Below are 15,667 nucleotides of genomic sequence, written 5' to 3' on the forward strand. Positions count from 1 at the left end.
CGGGCTGCCCGGCGCTGTTTCGTTTTCGCGGATTGGTGGAGCTGCGGAAGACGGGTGGATCCCGTTGGGCAGCGCTCGGCGCCTGCTAGTATGGAGCTCAGCGATTGGCTGCGCGGAAGGGAGGGCCTGCGGGTGAGGGCGGAGCGGGGGCAGCGAAATGGCGGCGGGCGGGGGCGGAGAGCGGAGGGGTGTGGGGCTGGGGGCGATCTCGCGCCTTAATTAATTAACGAGCCAGCTAATGAACTAACGAACTCGTTAACTGATCACCTGCTTCTCCTCAAGGTACTGCTGGCGTGCGGTGAGGCGAGGCTGCAGGGATGGAGGCGCTGCCCGAGCTGTACGCGGTGCTGCAGGGAGAGGTCAGGGGCCTGAGGGGAGCCGGGGGGGCCCTGAGGGGAGCCCCCGGGGGGGGCCCGGGGTTAGGGGGAGCCCTGGGGGGCGGTTTGCACAATGCTTTACACCAGTGTATTATAACCATTATAACGGCTTGTTGTTACCGGAGGCTAAGTGTGCGTTACTGGGCTCAGGGCCGCTTTGCAGTTCCCTGTCTCGTATTTTGGCTTTATCAGCCTGAGCTGATGGTTGGGCAGTCACAGGGAGGTGTGGAGCTGGTGCCCAGCTCTTTATTCACTCCAGGAGGCTGCGTTACCTTGCCTGTAGAATTGTGCAAAAAACTGTGTAAATTGGGTTGCAGAGAAAATGTAAGTAGTGCTGAATTTTCTCTGAAATATTTCCTGCTTCTGTAGCTCACCTAACATCGCTAAGGTTAAATAAATATAATCCTCTTGTTTTAAAACGTATGTTCCTGTGTGTTTACACGTAGTTACACGAGCATAAAACACCTGCTGTGCTTTCCTGCCCTGCAGCTCCCAAGTGCTGCTCTCTAACCTCTGATGACTCAACCGAAGGCTGGGAACCACTTGGGGTTTTTGTGCTCGTGCTCTGAAAGGAGGTGTTTTAGGAAGGGCTTTCCTTTAAATGTTGTGTTGCTTTTCTCCACAGGTGGCGTCTGTGACAGAATATGGGGCATTTATAAAAATCCCAGGCTGCAGGAAGCAAGGTTTGTTTCTTTTATTCATGCTTGGTTTCACACTGATGTGTAGAAGCCAAACAGCCAGCTTCAGAATTAAGACTTCTCATTTCCTAAAAAGCTCAGAAAAAGTGTATTTAAATAAGGAAGAAATGGAGGTTCTCAGAACTTGAGAATTTAGATGGTATGTTTGCCTGAAGAAGACTCGGTGCTCTTTAAATGTGTTTTTTTTTTTTTTTTTTGGTAACTTTGGTATACTTCAGAGAATCATTTCAAGGCCTTGGGATAGGCACTAGAGAATTTCTACAGCTTCATGGTTTGTACCACTTGTTTCCTTAATTGCCAATTTGAATGAGTTTAATGAAAACTAAAACAAAGCTCAAATGAGGCAGCTGTTCTGATTTATGTTTTAAAGGTCCGCTCGTGCTTGTGGGAAACTTGCAGAGTAAAAGAAATTAATTTTACAGAAGGAGCAGCTTAAGCCTGGTGTTCTGTTATTTGCTGGAAGCCCACAATTAGCCCCTTCCCTGCTGTCATCCTAACATGCCCAGTTACTTTAGTGCCAGTTCTAATAAAAGGTTTTAGACAGAAGTGTGGCTGCTGGGGGAAGTTGCTTTGAGGTGCAGACAGGCCTTAAATTATGAGCCAAAGCAGCAAGGTGCTTCCATATTTATCAGTTTTTTGGTAACCCTGTGGCCCGCGTGGGTTATTTGTGCAGATCAGAAATGAAGTGTTCTGGCTGCGTGACCTCACAAGCACAACAGAAGATCGGGGCAGCCATGGTTTTTAATGCTTCTGACACTGCCAGCAGCGTTGTGTCACTGGGGCGTGAAATGTCCTCTTTGTTCTGTTGATCGTGCACCTCTAGCCATAAAAAAAAATCTTGAGCGTGCACCCTCAATGTACATATGTTGACTAATAAATGATGTGTGCTGTATTACTCCTGTGCATCATAAAATGTGAACAAAAGCAGAAATTCAGAGAGGAAGAGCTGAAGATGAAATAAACACTGTTACATTTTTTATTTGTTAATGGTGCAAAAATTCATTCTCTTTTTTTTTCCCTCCCAAATTCTGCCCAGGCCTAGTTCATAAGACTCACATGTCTTCCTGCCGGGTAGATAAGCCATCGGAGATGGTGGATGTCGGAGACAAAGTGTGGGTAAAGGTTATTGGAAAAGAGGTAACATTAATTCCTGCTTCTTTGGTACTGTGTAGATAAAATGCATTGTGATAAAGTTTACTGCAAGAACAATGAACTATGAACATCTGCGTGCAGTGGCCATGTGTTCTTGTCACTTTGTCGGGGTACAACATACTGATTTTTACCAGGGGCTGAGTTCTGCCTTCGTGTGTGGCTTCGGGAATGGGGTTTCTGTGACTCACAATAATGGAGTTCAGGAAAAGGGACTTCATAAAAGCTTTTGACTTGCAAGCAACAAAATTCTTCCCTTTCTGTCTCCATGCACCCATTCTCAGCCATCGCTGTGTGATTTGGTAGCAAAATGAGCAATTAGGGAGAATCCCAAGATAAAAGCTGGTAAACGGGGTTCAATAGCTTGTGAGAGACAGGCCTGTTCTTAGAAGCTGTGACTTTTTCTGTTGTTCTTTTCAGGAGGGCATCACTGGCAATGGATTAGGCCCAAGAGGAGGGGATTTTATCTTTTTTGAGAGACATTATTAAATATATATCTGTATATGAATTTATTTCCTACAACCTACACTGCATTTTATTACATAGATGTGACAATGGGCACGTCCTTTCTATTTAGAGATTACTTGGAACAAAGACTAAAGACTCTTGCTTTGGTGAGCTGTGAAAGCAAAGGAAGATGACTATACAGGAGCATGGTGGAAGCGTTCAGTGCAGAGCCGCACAGCTCTTTGTGTCTTTGGAGTGTTTTTTTTTTTTTTTTTGAAAGATGATGATGGGGTTGATGTACAAAACCAGTACCTAATTTTGTGTGAGGTAAGGGAAGAGGGTTGAGGACATTTTAGTCTCCTTTACAGTAGAGAAGGGATGCATGAAAGGCTTTACAGATTCTTTGTAGCCATCTGCAGCGTACATTTCTTTTTAATGCTGTTTGTATAAATTTCTATCAAACAGCTGTTTTCTGTCTGAAACAGTTGTTAGGTTCCTGGCCTCTTTGTTGTAGAGGAAGAAGCGTGTTGGAGAGGTGAACAACAGAAGAGTTTGTTGTTTGATTGCCTGCAAATAACTGCATAGAACTCACATGTGAACAAAACAAAAACCTTTAATTGCAGTGTTGGTAAAAATGCAGGAAGTTGTGAGAGAAGCTTAAAATGTACACTTTACAGCACTGCTTTAGAAGTGCAGTGATCAAGGGCTTATTAAGATTCAGAAGATGCTAGCTTCTAAAACAGGTATTCAGAATGTTTCCCGTCTCATAGATATGGGAGAAGGGATGGATGTATGTATACACATACATAGCTTCACATATACACATATATAGCTTCATTTTTCAGGATGTGAGTCAGCCAGACTGACAGATCCCTTGCAGCTGATTTATTTGAGAATTGTAGCAAAGCTTCCAAACTTGCACAGGTTTGGTTGTATGGAAAGCAGAATGTTAATCTGAAGGGATTTATAATTTGATTTTATCCCATTTATGACGCTGTTAATGAGACTACTCTGATGTTAATGTATCTATAGCATGAAAGAACAAAATCACTTTCATATAGTATCCTTTTTATATCCTAAAGAAATATTAGATATCTAGATGTCTTTCTATATCTGATAACTTCATTCCTTCTCTGTAGGCCTCCAGATGGATTGTATTAATGAACATCGTTGTCACTAACTCTTCTTGTTCCGTATCTTCCAGATGAAGGATGACAAACTGAAGCTTTCCCTCTCCATGAAGGTTGTTAACCAAGGCACAGGAAAAGACCTTGATCCGAACAATGTTGCCCTTGAGTAGGTAAATCTACTGAGTACAGGGTGGTGGGTTGGGCAGGTTGCTACTGCCTGCTTTCCCAGGCCTTCAATCCCGGCCCTCCTGCCATACTGAACTGCGTCCTCCCTTCCTGGGAGGATGAGGGGGGTTCCTCCTGAGCCCCTGGGGGATGCTCTGGCTGGGAGGAGGGCTGAGTAAAGGAACTCCCTTGGTTGTGCTGCTTAGAGGCTGGCAGAGCTGCAGCAGATGACACTAATGTGCTCTTAATGATGTGGTTTATTCTAATGTACAGTTGGTTGGCTTCATTCTTTGATTTAGCTCAGTGGTGCTCTTACAGCAACATTAGGAGGGGGAAAAAGTCTTGAGAGTATCTACATAAACACAGGACCGAGGTGAGGGTGGATTGCAATTGGAGTTTTCCTCCTCTCTCCAGTCAGGATGAGAGGAAAAAACGCATGTTTAGAGACTACACTAGCCAGAAGATCACACTTGAAGCTGTCTTGAACACTGTGTGTAAGAAATGCGGCTGCAAAGGTATGTTTTTGTAGGGTTTTGTTCTTTTGTCTTGCCTTGTAAGGACTGAATTTTGCTTTGCAGTGCCTTTCTTAGAAGAGAGCTACATTTTCCATCACTTGTTATGCAAAGGAAAGAGCTAAAACTCCTTAAAGACTTTTGTTTCTTAAAGTTGTGTCCCTGGCATTTCTATAAGGAACAGTTCTGACTACAGGCTGTTCTTCCCGTGTTAAAGCCTCTCGTTGCTGAGGCTCCATTCCAGTTGTGCATGTTAAGAAGTACACGTATGCCTTCACCAGGCCATTTAACGATGGTAAGAAAAGTCAGTGGAAAAAACTTTACATCACATTCCCAACTAACCAGCAAGCTTGTGAGCAGCTGTCTTAGGGCTCCAATTAAGCATTTTTACCTGATAAGTTTTGTATTTTGCCTCTTACAGGAGTGAGAAGTTGACTTATGTGGTACTTTTGCAAGCTGCTGAGGTGTGAGGCAGTCTTTTATACATGGAGTTCTTGCTGCACCATACTTCTTATCATAAAGTGGTGGAGCTGGAGCTGATGCTATTTTGGTGAAGGTTTATAAAGGTGGTTGTTAAACACCAGTGTGGGTCTGTGCAGTGGTAGATAACTGTCTTTGAAGTACCATTTTAAAGAAACCCCAAAACTTTAAGCTAGATTCTGCATATTTCTAGTTTGCTTTTTAATGATGTCTGCTCCGAACAGGCAGGCAGATGCTGGCTATCTGCGTTTTCTGCCACCACTATTTCAGCTTTGAAGTCTTGAGTAAAAAGTCCAGAACTAGAATGAGCTGACTGCTTTGGTGTTTGTGGCTTTCATCTCACCTGCTGGATGTCTGTCCCAGAAGCTGACTCCCTTCCCCGTGTGCTTCAGTGTTCTGCTTAAGCCCTCACGCAGATCTCCCTGTTCAGACAAGTGCCTCAGCTTTGCCTGGTGAATCTCTCCAGAATTGTGTGTTGTACTTGCTCTCTTGTCTTGTTTAATTAGGGCATGTTAAAGTAGTAGAAACGCTTGGACAAAAGCTGTACAGTGTGGATTTCTTTAAGGTGACCAGTAATAAGGTGGTTGTTGGCACTTCAGGTGTCTGAAATGCAGCTACACAAAAAAAAAAAGCATGTGGGAGGAGGGTTTGCAGCTTCAAACACTGTTTTGCAGGTCACTTTGCCAAGGAGTGTTTCATGCAGCCTGGAGGAACCAAATATAGCCTGATTCCAGAAGAGGAGGAAGAGGAGGTGACAGCAGCAGCAGGTGAAAGACACAAAAAGAGCAGCTTGACTGATGATTCTTCAAAGAAGAGGAAAAAGGTATGAGGTGCCCTGCTGCTGACCTGCAACAGTGAGCTGGATTGTTCTGTTGAGATTCGCTGTGGTAAATCACAGATGTCACAGTTTGGAGCGGGCAGTTCTGGGCTGAGAAAGTGGCTCAGGTCTGTGCATGTGCAGTAGCAAAACAGGAAGCTCTTCTACAGGCTCTAGTAGTAATTCTTACACATCCTCCTTTTATTCTTGTTAAACCGTCCCTAAGATGGCTTTGTGCTATTATACATGTATAATAATGCACAGCTTTCAAAATAGTTTCTTTATAATGAGAGGGGAATTTTTTTCCTTGTGTTTGTGAGGCTCAGTAGAACTTCTGTGGGTTTCCTGAATTTCTGTGATTCTTGTCAATAGCCCTCTTCTGTCTCTTTGCTCTTGTCCTATCAACTTCCTTGAATCTGAACCAAGCACCCACTGCTGCCTTGCTGCAGCGCGTTCTGACCCAGGCTGTGTGCCATGAACAGGGCATGTGTGCGTGTGCTGGGCTAAAATCAGGGTTTGTGTTTGCCCAGGGAGCGTGCTCCGTTTCCAGGCCATAAAGCTATAAAGTTCCAGGGTAAGAGAACTTTTCTGTTTTGCCTCTCTGAGGGTGTTTGAACTCTGGCTTCAGAGCGTGTTGGTTTTAATGTTTAAAAAAAGAAAGTAGGGGAGACCTGACTCCCAAACAGGAGTGCCTGGTGCTCTGTCTCATTATACAGAGGTGAGCATTCCAATTACAGACTCTCAGCCCCTTTCACAGCTGGAGTCCTGCTCTCAATTACACTTCCAGAGCTTTTCAATTTTCTTTCCTTCTTCAGCTCTGTGGCCTGTCCCCTTTTCTGGAGAGGGGCAGCAGCCAGGAAAGGTGGTGGGATTTCCAACATTTAGAAACAGGTTAGGCTGAAGAAGGGGAAAACGGCAGAGGTAATGAAGTGTGGAGCTGAGCTTGCATGCGTTCTACCAACAGAAGTAGTAGCTCCCTTTTCACAAGAGAGGCACAAGGACTGTGCCAGTAATTCCCTGGCAAGAATGAACTTCTGAGGGCTTAGTTCTTACAGGCTTACTGTACTGGTGGGGGAGACTGCAAATGCTGCCTACAGGGAAAGGAGTCGTCAGGGTATTTTGATGGCAGCACTCGGATCGTGACTTCCAGTCATGTTTTTCACTGACCATTTGGTTTCTGGCACTTTAGTACACCCTTGAGAGAGGAGTAACTGGTACTGCCTGTGGGACTGTAAGTTGTGACCGCACCAGAACAGGAGCTGGGTGTGTGTCGGCTTTCCTTGCCTTAGCCTCTGGCCTTTGGCTTACCTGCTTGTCCTAGAGTCAGTGCAAAACGAAGTTGGTGTTAATCTGGTGCTTACTCTGCAGCTCTTGTTTGCCCAGTAGTGCTCTGAAGAGCTGATCCGGTCATGAGTGGGGTCTCACTTGGTTGTGGCACCTGGTTCAATCCTGAGATGTTCTTTGTGTCCCTGGCACGTAGGCTTTTATTCAGGAATGTCTCAGGCTTGTCTGTGGAGTGTTGTTGCTCTGCAATGCAGAGTACACGTTTTTCTTTCTGTTCTGATCTCAGAAGCAGGCAATTGAACTGAGCTGGCTCTCAGACCCCAACCTAACCGTGACCTCTCGGGACTCCAGGGGTTGGTTCTGTCCTGCCATGGTGTGGTGTAAGAGCAGGGTGCTGGTAACACCTCTGCAGGGCTGGCTTCTTCTGCCTCTGGTTCTCTTCTCTCTAGGAATAATGATGGTTAATCTTGTATTGGCTCACTTTGCCTTGCAGTGTAACTGCTACTTAAATGGTACAGGGAAAAGCTGTACTGGGAGGTGCACAAATAGTGCTTGATTGTATCAGTGTCTGTCCACCAGAGCAGGGATTCTCTGTGGATTCTTGCCCTACTGACACTACAGGATATGTGGGTCACTGTCCTAAACTTGTTACTATTTTTTTTTTGTCTGTGGATTAACAGCCTTCCCTTAAATGTTGCTTCTTCCTTTGATCTTCTCCCTTCTCAAGGAGGAGATCAAACATTTTCAGATGTTTTCCAGCACTGGAAAACAAAACTTGTGAGCTTTCTGGAGGCAGGATGTGGGATCCTTGAAATGAATAGCTCCCTTGTTGTCTCGGCTGCCTGCTGTGATCCTGTCTGGGAGCCACCGTGTGCTTCCCTGCTTGTCTGGAGCACCGGGAGGGTTTGCACAGGATAGGAGTAGCTGAATCTACCTAGTGACAGCTGCCTTGCTGACCCCATCCCATCTGAGGTTGGTAACACAGATGTAGAAATTATATCTTTAAACAAGGAAACTGCTATCTCCTATCTAACAAGGATCTGTTTAGTGTCATAATTACAGTACCAACACTTCTGGTAGTTCATTATCAGCATTTTCTGTGTCCTTGCAGTTCCTGGGTGCCCTCCCCTCTCCGCAGAGATCCCTCTCCTCATGGAGATGCTCTGTGGTCCTGGCTCTCCCTGTTCTGTCTGCTTGCCATCCCCATGGTCACCATCATTGGTAGCTTAAGCCTGGTCACTGTGTGGCTGCCCAGCACTGGCATTGGACCGGTCCTGTTTGGAGAGGTCTGGTTTGCTGCTATGGACAGAGTTTGTAAGACTCACGGGGAAATAATCTTTAAGACCCGAAGAGTTTTTGTACCAGTGGAATCTATTCCATGCCACGATGGAGATGCAAAGTTCTTCAGTTCCCTGCTTTTCTCCTGTCTGGGCCTCTAAGGGACATCTGGAACAGGCGCCTGGCATGGCAGTGGGTGCAAATCTTTCTCCTTACAGGTGACCACATTAGTGCTGGGCATGTGGGAGCGCTGTCCTGCCTCCAGTAGTCAGTGAGAAGGCAGGGGCTGGCAGCAGAAGCCAAGCTGCCGCTGTGACAGCACTGTGCGGAAGTACAGAGAGCATCTGAGGAGCGTTTGACAGCTGTGCAGGCACGTTGCTGCATCCCTTCCGCTTTTACTCCGTGGGTCACTGGGTGAAGGAGCTCCTATGGGAACGCGGCGGTGTGCCTGTGCTGAGCTTGCGTAGGAGGGAGGCGTGCTGAGAGAAAATAAATCCTTTGGATCCTGCTCTCCTGTCTTCTGAGAACAGGGCTGCTGCTTCAGCACCAGGAGTAGCGCCTCTTACTTGCCCCCTGCAGAAAGTGCCCTGTCTGCTCAGTGATTAACCTGGCCCCGCTGTAGCTCTGGGATGGTCATTGGAGTGCGTGGTAAATGGGACCTGTGACAGCTTGTCTGCAGCCTCTGCTGCTCTTTCTCCCATGTGAAAGATTTCCATGAAATCTTGCACATGGTTTTTTCCCCACTTAAAGCCACACCTCGTGGAGTGTTTGTTCAGTGACCTGTGGCTCATCCAGTCTTAATCCGTCCTCCCCTGCAGCTAGTACTCGTTTTACTAGTTCTTCAGTGGCACTGGCTTAGGGCATGGCAGAGTCATGCTCACGCTCTTCACACGATATGCTCTTCCCTTTAATGTCCTTATCTGTCTCTGACCTTTGCATTTATTTAATGGTCATAGCCTGGATTCTTCTCATCAGATTAATTCAAACTCAAATGGAATAATACAGTTGGGTTTACATAATTAATCTTTTTTGTTATTAAACTGAGAGGTGGATTTTTTTGCTGTTTTTACTGCTTGTTTTTGAATAAACCTAGAAGGAATGCTGGTGTCTCTCTGGAGATGCAGGTGACATACATCTGGAAATTTATTCTCCTTTTTCACAAGGACAGACATGAATTTTCTAAATAAAACCATAACCCTGCGAAGTGCTAGTGGAAAATACTTCTTGGAGAGTTCTGGACACTCCCCTCTTATCTCAAAATCGAATGCTTCTAGCAGGAATGAGCTGTTGTAAGAATGAGCTGTTGTAACATTCTTAGAACGCAGCCCTGAGCAACTTTCAGCCTGCTGGGCTGATGTGGGCCCTCTTGGTAGGGGCTGCTTCAAAATACCTACAGCAGTAGGCAAGTGTTATTGGGCTGTAGCTCAGCTCTCAGCACAGCTCTGGTGTCTGAGGGATCTCAGAACAGCTGGTGCTCTATTTTGGTAGAATTGTAGCTGTTAACCACATTGAGCAGGACCTGCAAAGAACTGTGATTGTCTTTGTGCTCAGTTTGTCCCCCTCTGAGTGTCACTTTTTTATTTTCTTTCCACTTGAAGTCTGCCTGGGCAGAACTCTCTCAGGATGTTCACACAGATGCAGTGTTTGCAGTGCTGGGGGAGTGGCTGGGTGTGCCTGAGAACTGAGCTGAGCCTGGCTCCATCCCTCAGCACCAATCCCTCCTGGAGACCTGGCCCCAGCTCTGGGTGTGGGGAGGCTTTGCCAGTGCTGAAGGCAGAATTTGGGCTTGAACTTTGGCACTGAGGTAGAACCCAGGGAAGTGCTCCCACCCCCACACTGGTGTTTCCTGGAGAGCTGTGACTGCCCAGCAGGCGCAGGAAGGCAGCTGATGCCTGCCTGGCGGTGCTGGGGTGCCAGCACTTAGAGAAGCCTGTAGCCTAAGGTCTTTTCCTGTGTTGGTGGGAGTGTTTTTGCTGAAAAGCATCCCCAAAACATCCACGTGTGCACTGCTCCCTGTAGTCCTGAAGGGCCTGATGTGACATCCTGTCTTATCTTCAGCCTTCACATGCTGAGAAAGTTTCCCAAGCTCCGGAATGATGCTCTCTTAGCCTGAGGTCTGCTCAGACTTTCTCACCATGTGCACAGACTGCAAAAGCTTGAGAAAATTCTCCTTGCTGCATCCTTTTCCCTGGAAGGTTTAACTCTTCACAGTCTTTAGGAGATGATGACAGTGCTTTGCTCCTAACCTTGCTGCATGGGCAGGGAACTTTGCAGTGAGCTTGCTTTTGTCCCACAGAAAAACTCAGTTGTTGTAAAGCTGTTGTGGGGCTCCAGAAACTGCCACCTGCCCGAAGGCTGCCAGGTGTGTAGGCAGCTCAGCCTCTGCTCTCTTCCCTGGGTCCCAGAGGACTCTGCTCAGTGCCCAGCTCCATGCCATGCCTTGTCTTTGCTAGTTTGTCTCCCTAAAAGAGTCGTTCTGCTCGGTATTAAATAGGCCACCAGCTCTCTTCCTTCTTTGTCCTGGACTGGCAGCGTGTAGCTGGTTCTGCACCACGCAGCCCATGTGAAATTGATGTCTTCAGCTGGGCTGCTTGGGTCCCGCTGTAATAGGAGAGCGTGTGGGTTTTAAATGAAACACATACAGACTTCTGTCTTCCTGTAAGCCAGTAAATTAATCTTCATATGGAAACTGCTCTTGCCTGGAAGTGGCTGAAGCTAATGGAAGCAATGTCTCATGGGGAGGAGGGGGAGAACCCAGCTTTCTCTGCGTTGAGGCACTTTTTTCCCCAAGCAGCCATAAGATGACTTGTCTGTTGTGGTGTGGCACTGGAGGCCTACCAGCAACCGAGAGAAACACCCCATAAAAGCACCCCTAAATGCAGCGTGGGCTTGGATCTGACCTCACCTGCCTCAGTGAGCTGCCTGAGCACCTTCAAGCCAGCTGCAGCGGGGTTGGGATGTAGAAATCATCGCAGGGGATTTGCTCCCCATCTTTGCCTCCCTTTTTGTGCTGTGCTCAGCAGCTGCTCCTGGCAGCTGTTTCTGACGGGTGAGTGCTGCTCTGAGCTCGCAGCATGTGGGTGAGTGAGCACTCAGCGCCTTTCCCAGGCTTCCTCCTGTGAAGCAAGTTGTCTTTAGGTGAATGGTTTCCAGTTTTCAGCTGAGGTGAGTGTTTTCCCCTGGGTGGGGTGGGTACGTAGCAAGCCTTGGGCAGCACTGCAGGCACCCGAGGGAGGTGCAGTGACTCAGGACGAGCACAGGATCGGTGTCAGTGCTGGGCTCAGCCCTTCAGTGCCCAGCTGGGTGCCTGGTTCTGTTGGAGCAGGTGGAAGTGCCTGCCCATGTGAGTCACTCTGGCTTTGTGCAAGTACCTGGGGCTGATTGCTGCTGTTCCCTTCACCTTACCGTGAATTCCTGCTCTCTCCCTTGGCTTTCTGCTGGGTTGGCTGGGGCTGTACAGTGCTGCTGGCTGAGGGGGAGGCCTCCCAGAGGACTCATTCTGCCTGTTGTCCTGGGGCTTGCACAACTGTGCCTTTGGGCTTGCTGCTGCCTTTGGCTTCCTCATGGAATGGCACAATCGGCCCTGCCAAGGCGGGGTGACTTACAGCAAGCCTCTTCCAGTAAAACTCTGCAAGCCCGAGGATGACCTTGAAGTCACTGGGAACACTTGGCAAAGAACAGCAGCAGAGCTGGTGGCTTGGGGGCTCCAGGCTTCTCCTGTTACCCTCCTTTCCCCAGCGGAATGTAAAACATGTTCTATGTGACAAAGGCTGAGTGTGTTGTGTTTGGGGCTGTCTGACAGCTGTCCATCTCCCCGAAGCCTGGGCAGTGCAGTGCTCCCAAAACGGCATCATTCGGCCTCTTTAAATCAGAGGTGGTGAGGGGGAAATGCAGCTTATTGTCTGGCTCACCAAGGCTCCTTTTTCTGGTCCAGAAGTGAGGTGAGTGCCCTGGGCTTTTCCCACCTGCTGGCAGAGGCTCAGCAGACTGGCTGCTGACAGCTCAGCCTTCCGGAGGCAGTGCCCAGCTCTGGCCGTGGCTCCTTGCTCACGCTCTGTGGTGAGGCTGTTTCCATGAGCTCACTTTCACTCCAGCTGTGTTTATACAAACCCACGCTGCAGCTCGGTGCTTCCAGGGGAGGCCGTTCCTCGGGGGCCCAAGTGTGGAGAATACAGGACTTGTTAAATGAGGCAGTGACAGGAGTCTAAATAACGTTCAGGGAGTAAAGGTAAAGTGTGAGTATGGGGACAGGAGCCAGAAAACATCCCGTACAGCTACGTGTGTCACTTGGACCTGGCTGCACAGCTATTGTAGCAGAGAACAGGGTGCTGGTTTGCAGCATGTTTGGGAAAACAGGGCCCAGACCTATGTGTGCAGGTCCAGAGCAGTTAGTGCACACACGTGGCTCACTGCAAGCAAAGCACCAGTGCATGGTGCAGAGCAGGAGCTTTGCTTGCTGGGCTGTGTTCCTTGCTGGTGTTGTCTAAGCCCGTCGCAGCCTCTTGCAGTGCTATGGGTTGCTGCCCTGGCCCATCCCAGCTCCATGAAACCCTAGTTTGCTTCTTTCTTTGTGTCCTTTTTACATCCTTGAACTATAATAATAATTTGTTGTACCCATCTGCTGGGGAGGGCTGCTATTCACTGCTGATGTGGCTGTGGAAGAAATGAGTGGATCCTTGTTGGAGGCCAGTATTGCTGGAACCTTTATGGCTCTTGGCAGACTCGCTGCGCTTCCCAAAATGTTACATCATGGGCACGCTCCTCTGCATGCTGCTTTAGTTTATTTCTCACAATCAAGGGATGTTAGAGAAAACACCTTTATTTTTCAAGTTGATCATGTATTTTTCAAACCATCTTCCTAAAAAATGCCTGAAGACGACTTGCATCTTGCTCCAGGAGCTGGTTTACATGCCAGTGTTGTGGCTATTCAGGGAAACAGAAAGGTGAGTTGACCTGTGCTCAGCTCTGGATATTTGCTGGTCGATGCCCGAAGGCAGACCGTGCCAGCTGCTGCCTTCTGAGCAATTTGTTTCCCCATTTAATGCAACCTCCTGGAAATGGGTGTCCCTCCCTCTGCCAGGATGGGAGAGCTGATGTCTCCTGCTCAGGCCTGGTGTCACGCAGCACTCACAGCGGTGCCCCTGTGCTTCTCTGCTCCCCGCTGGTGCCGGGACCATTTGGTTTCTGCTGGTGCCTGGGCTGTGTGCGTGCTCTGTGCAGCTGGATCAGGTCCCTCCCCTCAGTACTGCTGCCTAATTACACGGATATAAATTGCCATCCTGTGCTGTTAAAGTCTGTCTGCCTTGGTGAGATTTCAGGAGACGGCTGCAATACTGATTTCAGAGCAATCTGTGCTTGGTGGCATTGCAAGGTGCCTCAATTGAGAGTTCGGATCCCTTTCAAAGCTCTGTACAAGGTTTATTCCAGCGCCACGTGTTCTTTTTGCACACACTGGTAGGTCTCTCCAGCTCTGTGCAGCTTTTGCTTCAGGGCTTCACAGAAACACAGCCTGGGGGTTCGGTGATGCCCCGACCCCTGCCCACACGTGGATGCGTGCAACTTTTTTTTGAGATTGTGCAAAGGGGGTGCTTGCTAAAGGGCAGTTTCCTCATCCCTGCCCTCCTCTAGGGAGGGCTGAGGGAAACTGGGTGTTGGAAAAAGCAGTTTCGTGCCCTGGGGGCAGGAGGGCTGGTGTGGGAGGCAGCTGGCCATGGCTGCTCTCAGGCTGAGGGGCCCTGTGGAGCTGTCCCTGCCCTCTCTCAGAGCATCCCAGGTGTGACTGGGGTGGTTCAAGGTTTCCAGTCCATTCCTCTTGGGTTTTCTGCTGTGCTTGGTCTTTGCAGTGAGAAGGCCATTCTGTTAGTGCTCCAGTGCATTAGCATTGCATTTCCTGGCAGTCTGTGGGCTGCTGCTGCTGTGGGGAAGCGGGGACAGCGCTCGCTTCCAGCTGGCTGGGTTAGAAACCATCTCACTGGCAAAGGGCCTCACCCTGCCAGCCTCTATAAAAAGGAGCAGCCTTAAATAATGGAGGACGCCCTGACTCTGGAGGCAGAGTCAGACTGAAGGGCGCTCTCCTTGTGACTTGACCCTGCTGTGCTCAGGTTGGGGTTTGCATTTTGGGACCCCCACCCCTGCCGTGCAGTGCCTGCTGCAGCTGGGGGCTCCCACAGGTGCTTACGTCCAGGCCAGCCGGGGCAGAGGCTGCAGGCGTTGTCCTGTGTCAGAACAGGCTCAGCTCTGTCACAGCTTTTCAGGCTCTCGTGACGGCACATGGCTCGGTGAGCACAAGTGATGGTTTTCCCATGTGTAAGGCTTTGTTCTGCTTTGTTCCGTAGGAGAAGAAGAAGAAAAAGAAGCACAAGAGCAAGCAGTCCTCCGAGTCTGACTCGGACAGCTCTGACTCGGACAGCAATGGGGCTCAGCCAGCCAGCAAGAGGGCCAAGCACTCGGGGAAGACCAGCAAGGCTCAGAAGAAGAAGAAAAAGAAGCATAAAAAGAAGGCCAAGGAGTGACCGGGCAGACGGGCACTGGTGTTGTGAATCCCTGGAACACACTGTTGGGAGCAAGCGGGACTGAATCGGTGTGCTCCTCACACCAAGTCACGGAGATTCCTTCTTCCCAAAGTCACTCAGCCTGTGCTGCTGAAGTTGTTGATGTTGCTGTAAGTTTTTCTGTTACCTTAGACGTGGGCTGCCACTTCTCCCATCAAGGCCAGCGGCCATGCCTGCCCCAGGAGGCTGATTGCACCCCTCCATCAGCAGCTCTCCTGTCCTGTAGCCTCCCATCCGGCTGGGTGAGCTGCCGGGCTCCTCGCACAGCATCAGGCAGCTGCCTTGAGCCCGTGTGCCATCAGCCCTGATTCTGCTGCCTGTACGAGGTGGAGCTGTGCTGCCTGGCCGTGCTCCCAGCCCTGCTGCATGCGTGCTGCTGGCTCAGAGCAGTGCAGGGACCGATTGCAGCCCTGATCAACACTGTCCCTGCAGAGCAGCTCTGAGAAAGGGCCCTGCTATCTCTGCACTTGCCCCTTTCCCAGCTCGAGGTGTTGTTAACCCTGCCTGGAGGGGGTTGATTCATGATTTGGTTTTGGTACACAAACCCTCCCCCTGCCGCGTTCATTTTGTCTGTAAATATTGAGAGTGGGAGAGTAAGGAGCAAATTGGTGAGTGGAGATATTTTAAGTAAACATTAACTGTGGGGTATTTGCTGCCTTTGTAAAGGATGGAAAATAAATCTCTCAAATCTCCAGTTGTACTTTGTACTGTTTTTTTTTTCTCTCTTTTGCACACCCCACACTTCATCTTGAGCAGTGGATGAAAGGGCAGGCTCCAAG

General features: G+C 48.8%; 1 protein-coding gene across 3 annotated transcripts; it reads left to right on the forward strand.

Annotated features, from left to right (window-relative positions):
- The first annotated feature begins 153 nt into the window (after window positions 1-153).
- On the forward strand, window positions 154-15,582 carry ZCCHC17 (zinc finger CCHC-type containing 17). Of its 3 annotated transcripts, none has more exons than XM_072027326.1 (7): window positions 154-359; window positions 1,003-1,060; window positions 2,112-2,212; window positions 3,876-3,967; window positions 4,381-4,481; window positions 5,633-5,781; window positions 14,673-15,582. In XM_072027326.1, exons 1-7 carry the CDS (start codon window positions 318-320, stop codon window positions 14,847-14,849), a joined length of 720 nt encoding a protein of 239 aa, XP_071883427.1. In that variant the 5' UTR covers window positions 154-317; the 3' UTR covers window positions 14,850-15,582. The 3 variants fall into 3 exon arrangements, with proteins under 3 accessions (XP_071883427.1, XP_038023221.1, XP_027299563.1); XM_038167293.2 differs by having other exon boundaries at window positions 154-337; XM_027443762.3 differs by having other exon boundaries at window positions 159-282.
- The last annotated feature ends 85 nt before the right edge of the window (window positions 15,583-15,667 follow it).

This window comes from Anas platyrhynchos, chromosome 24 (assembly GCF_047663525.1).
Source record: "Anas platyrhynchos isolate ZD024472 breed Pekin duck chromosome 24, IASCAAS_PekinDuck_T2T, whole genome shotgun sequence".
NCBI lineage: Eukaryota > Metazoa > Chordata > Aves > Anseriformes > Anatidae > Anas > Anas platyrhynchos.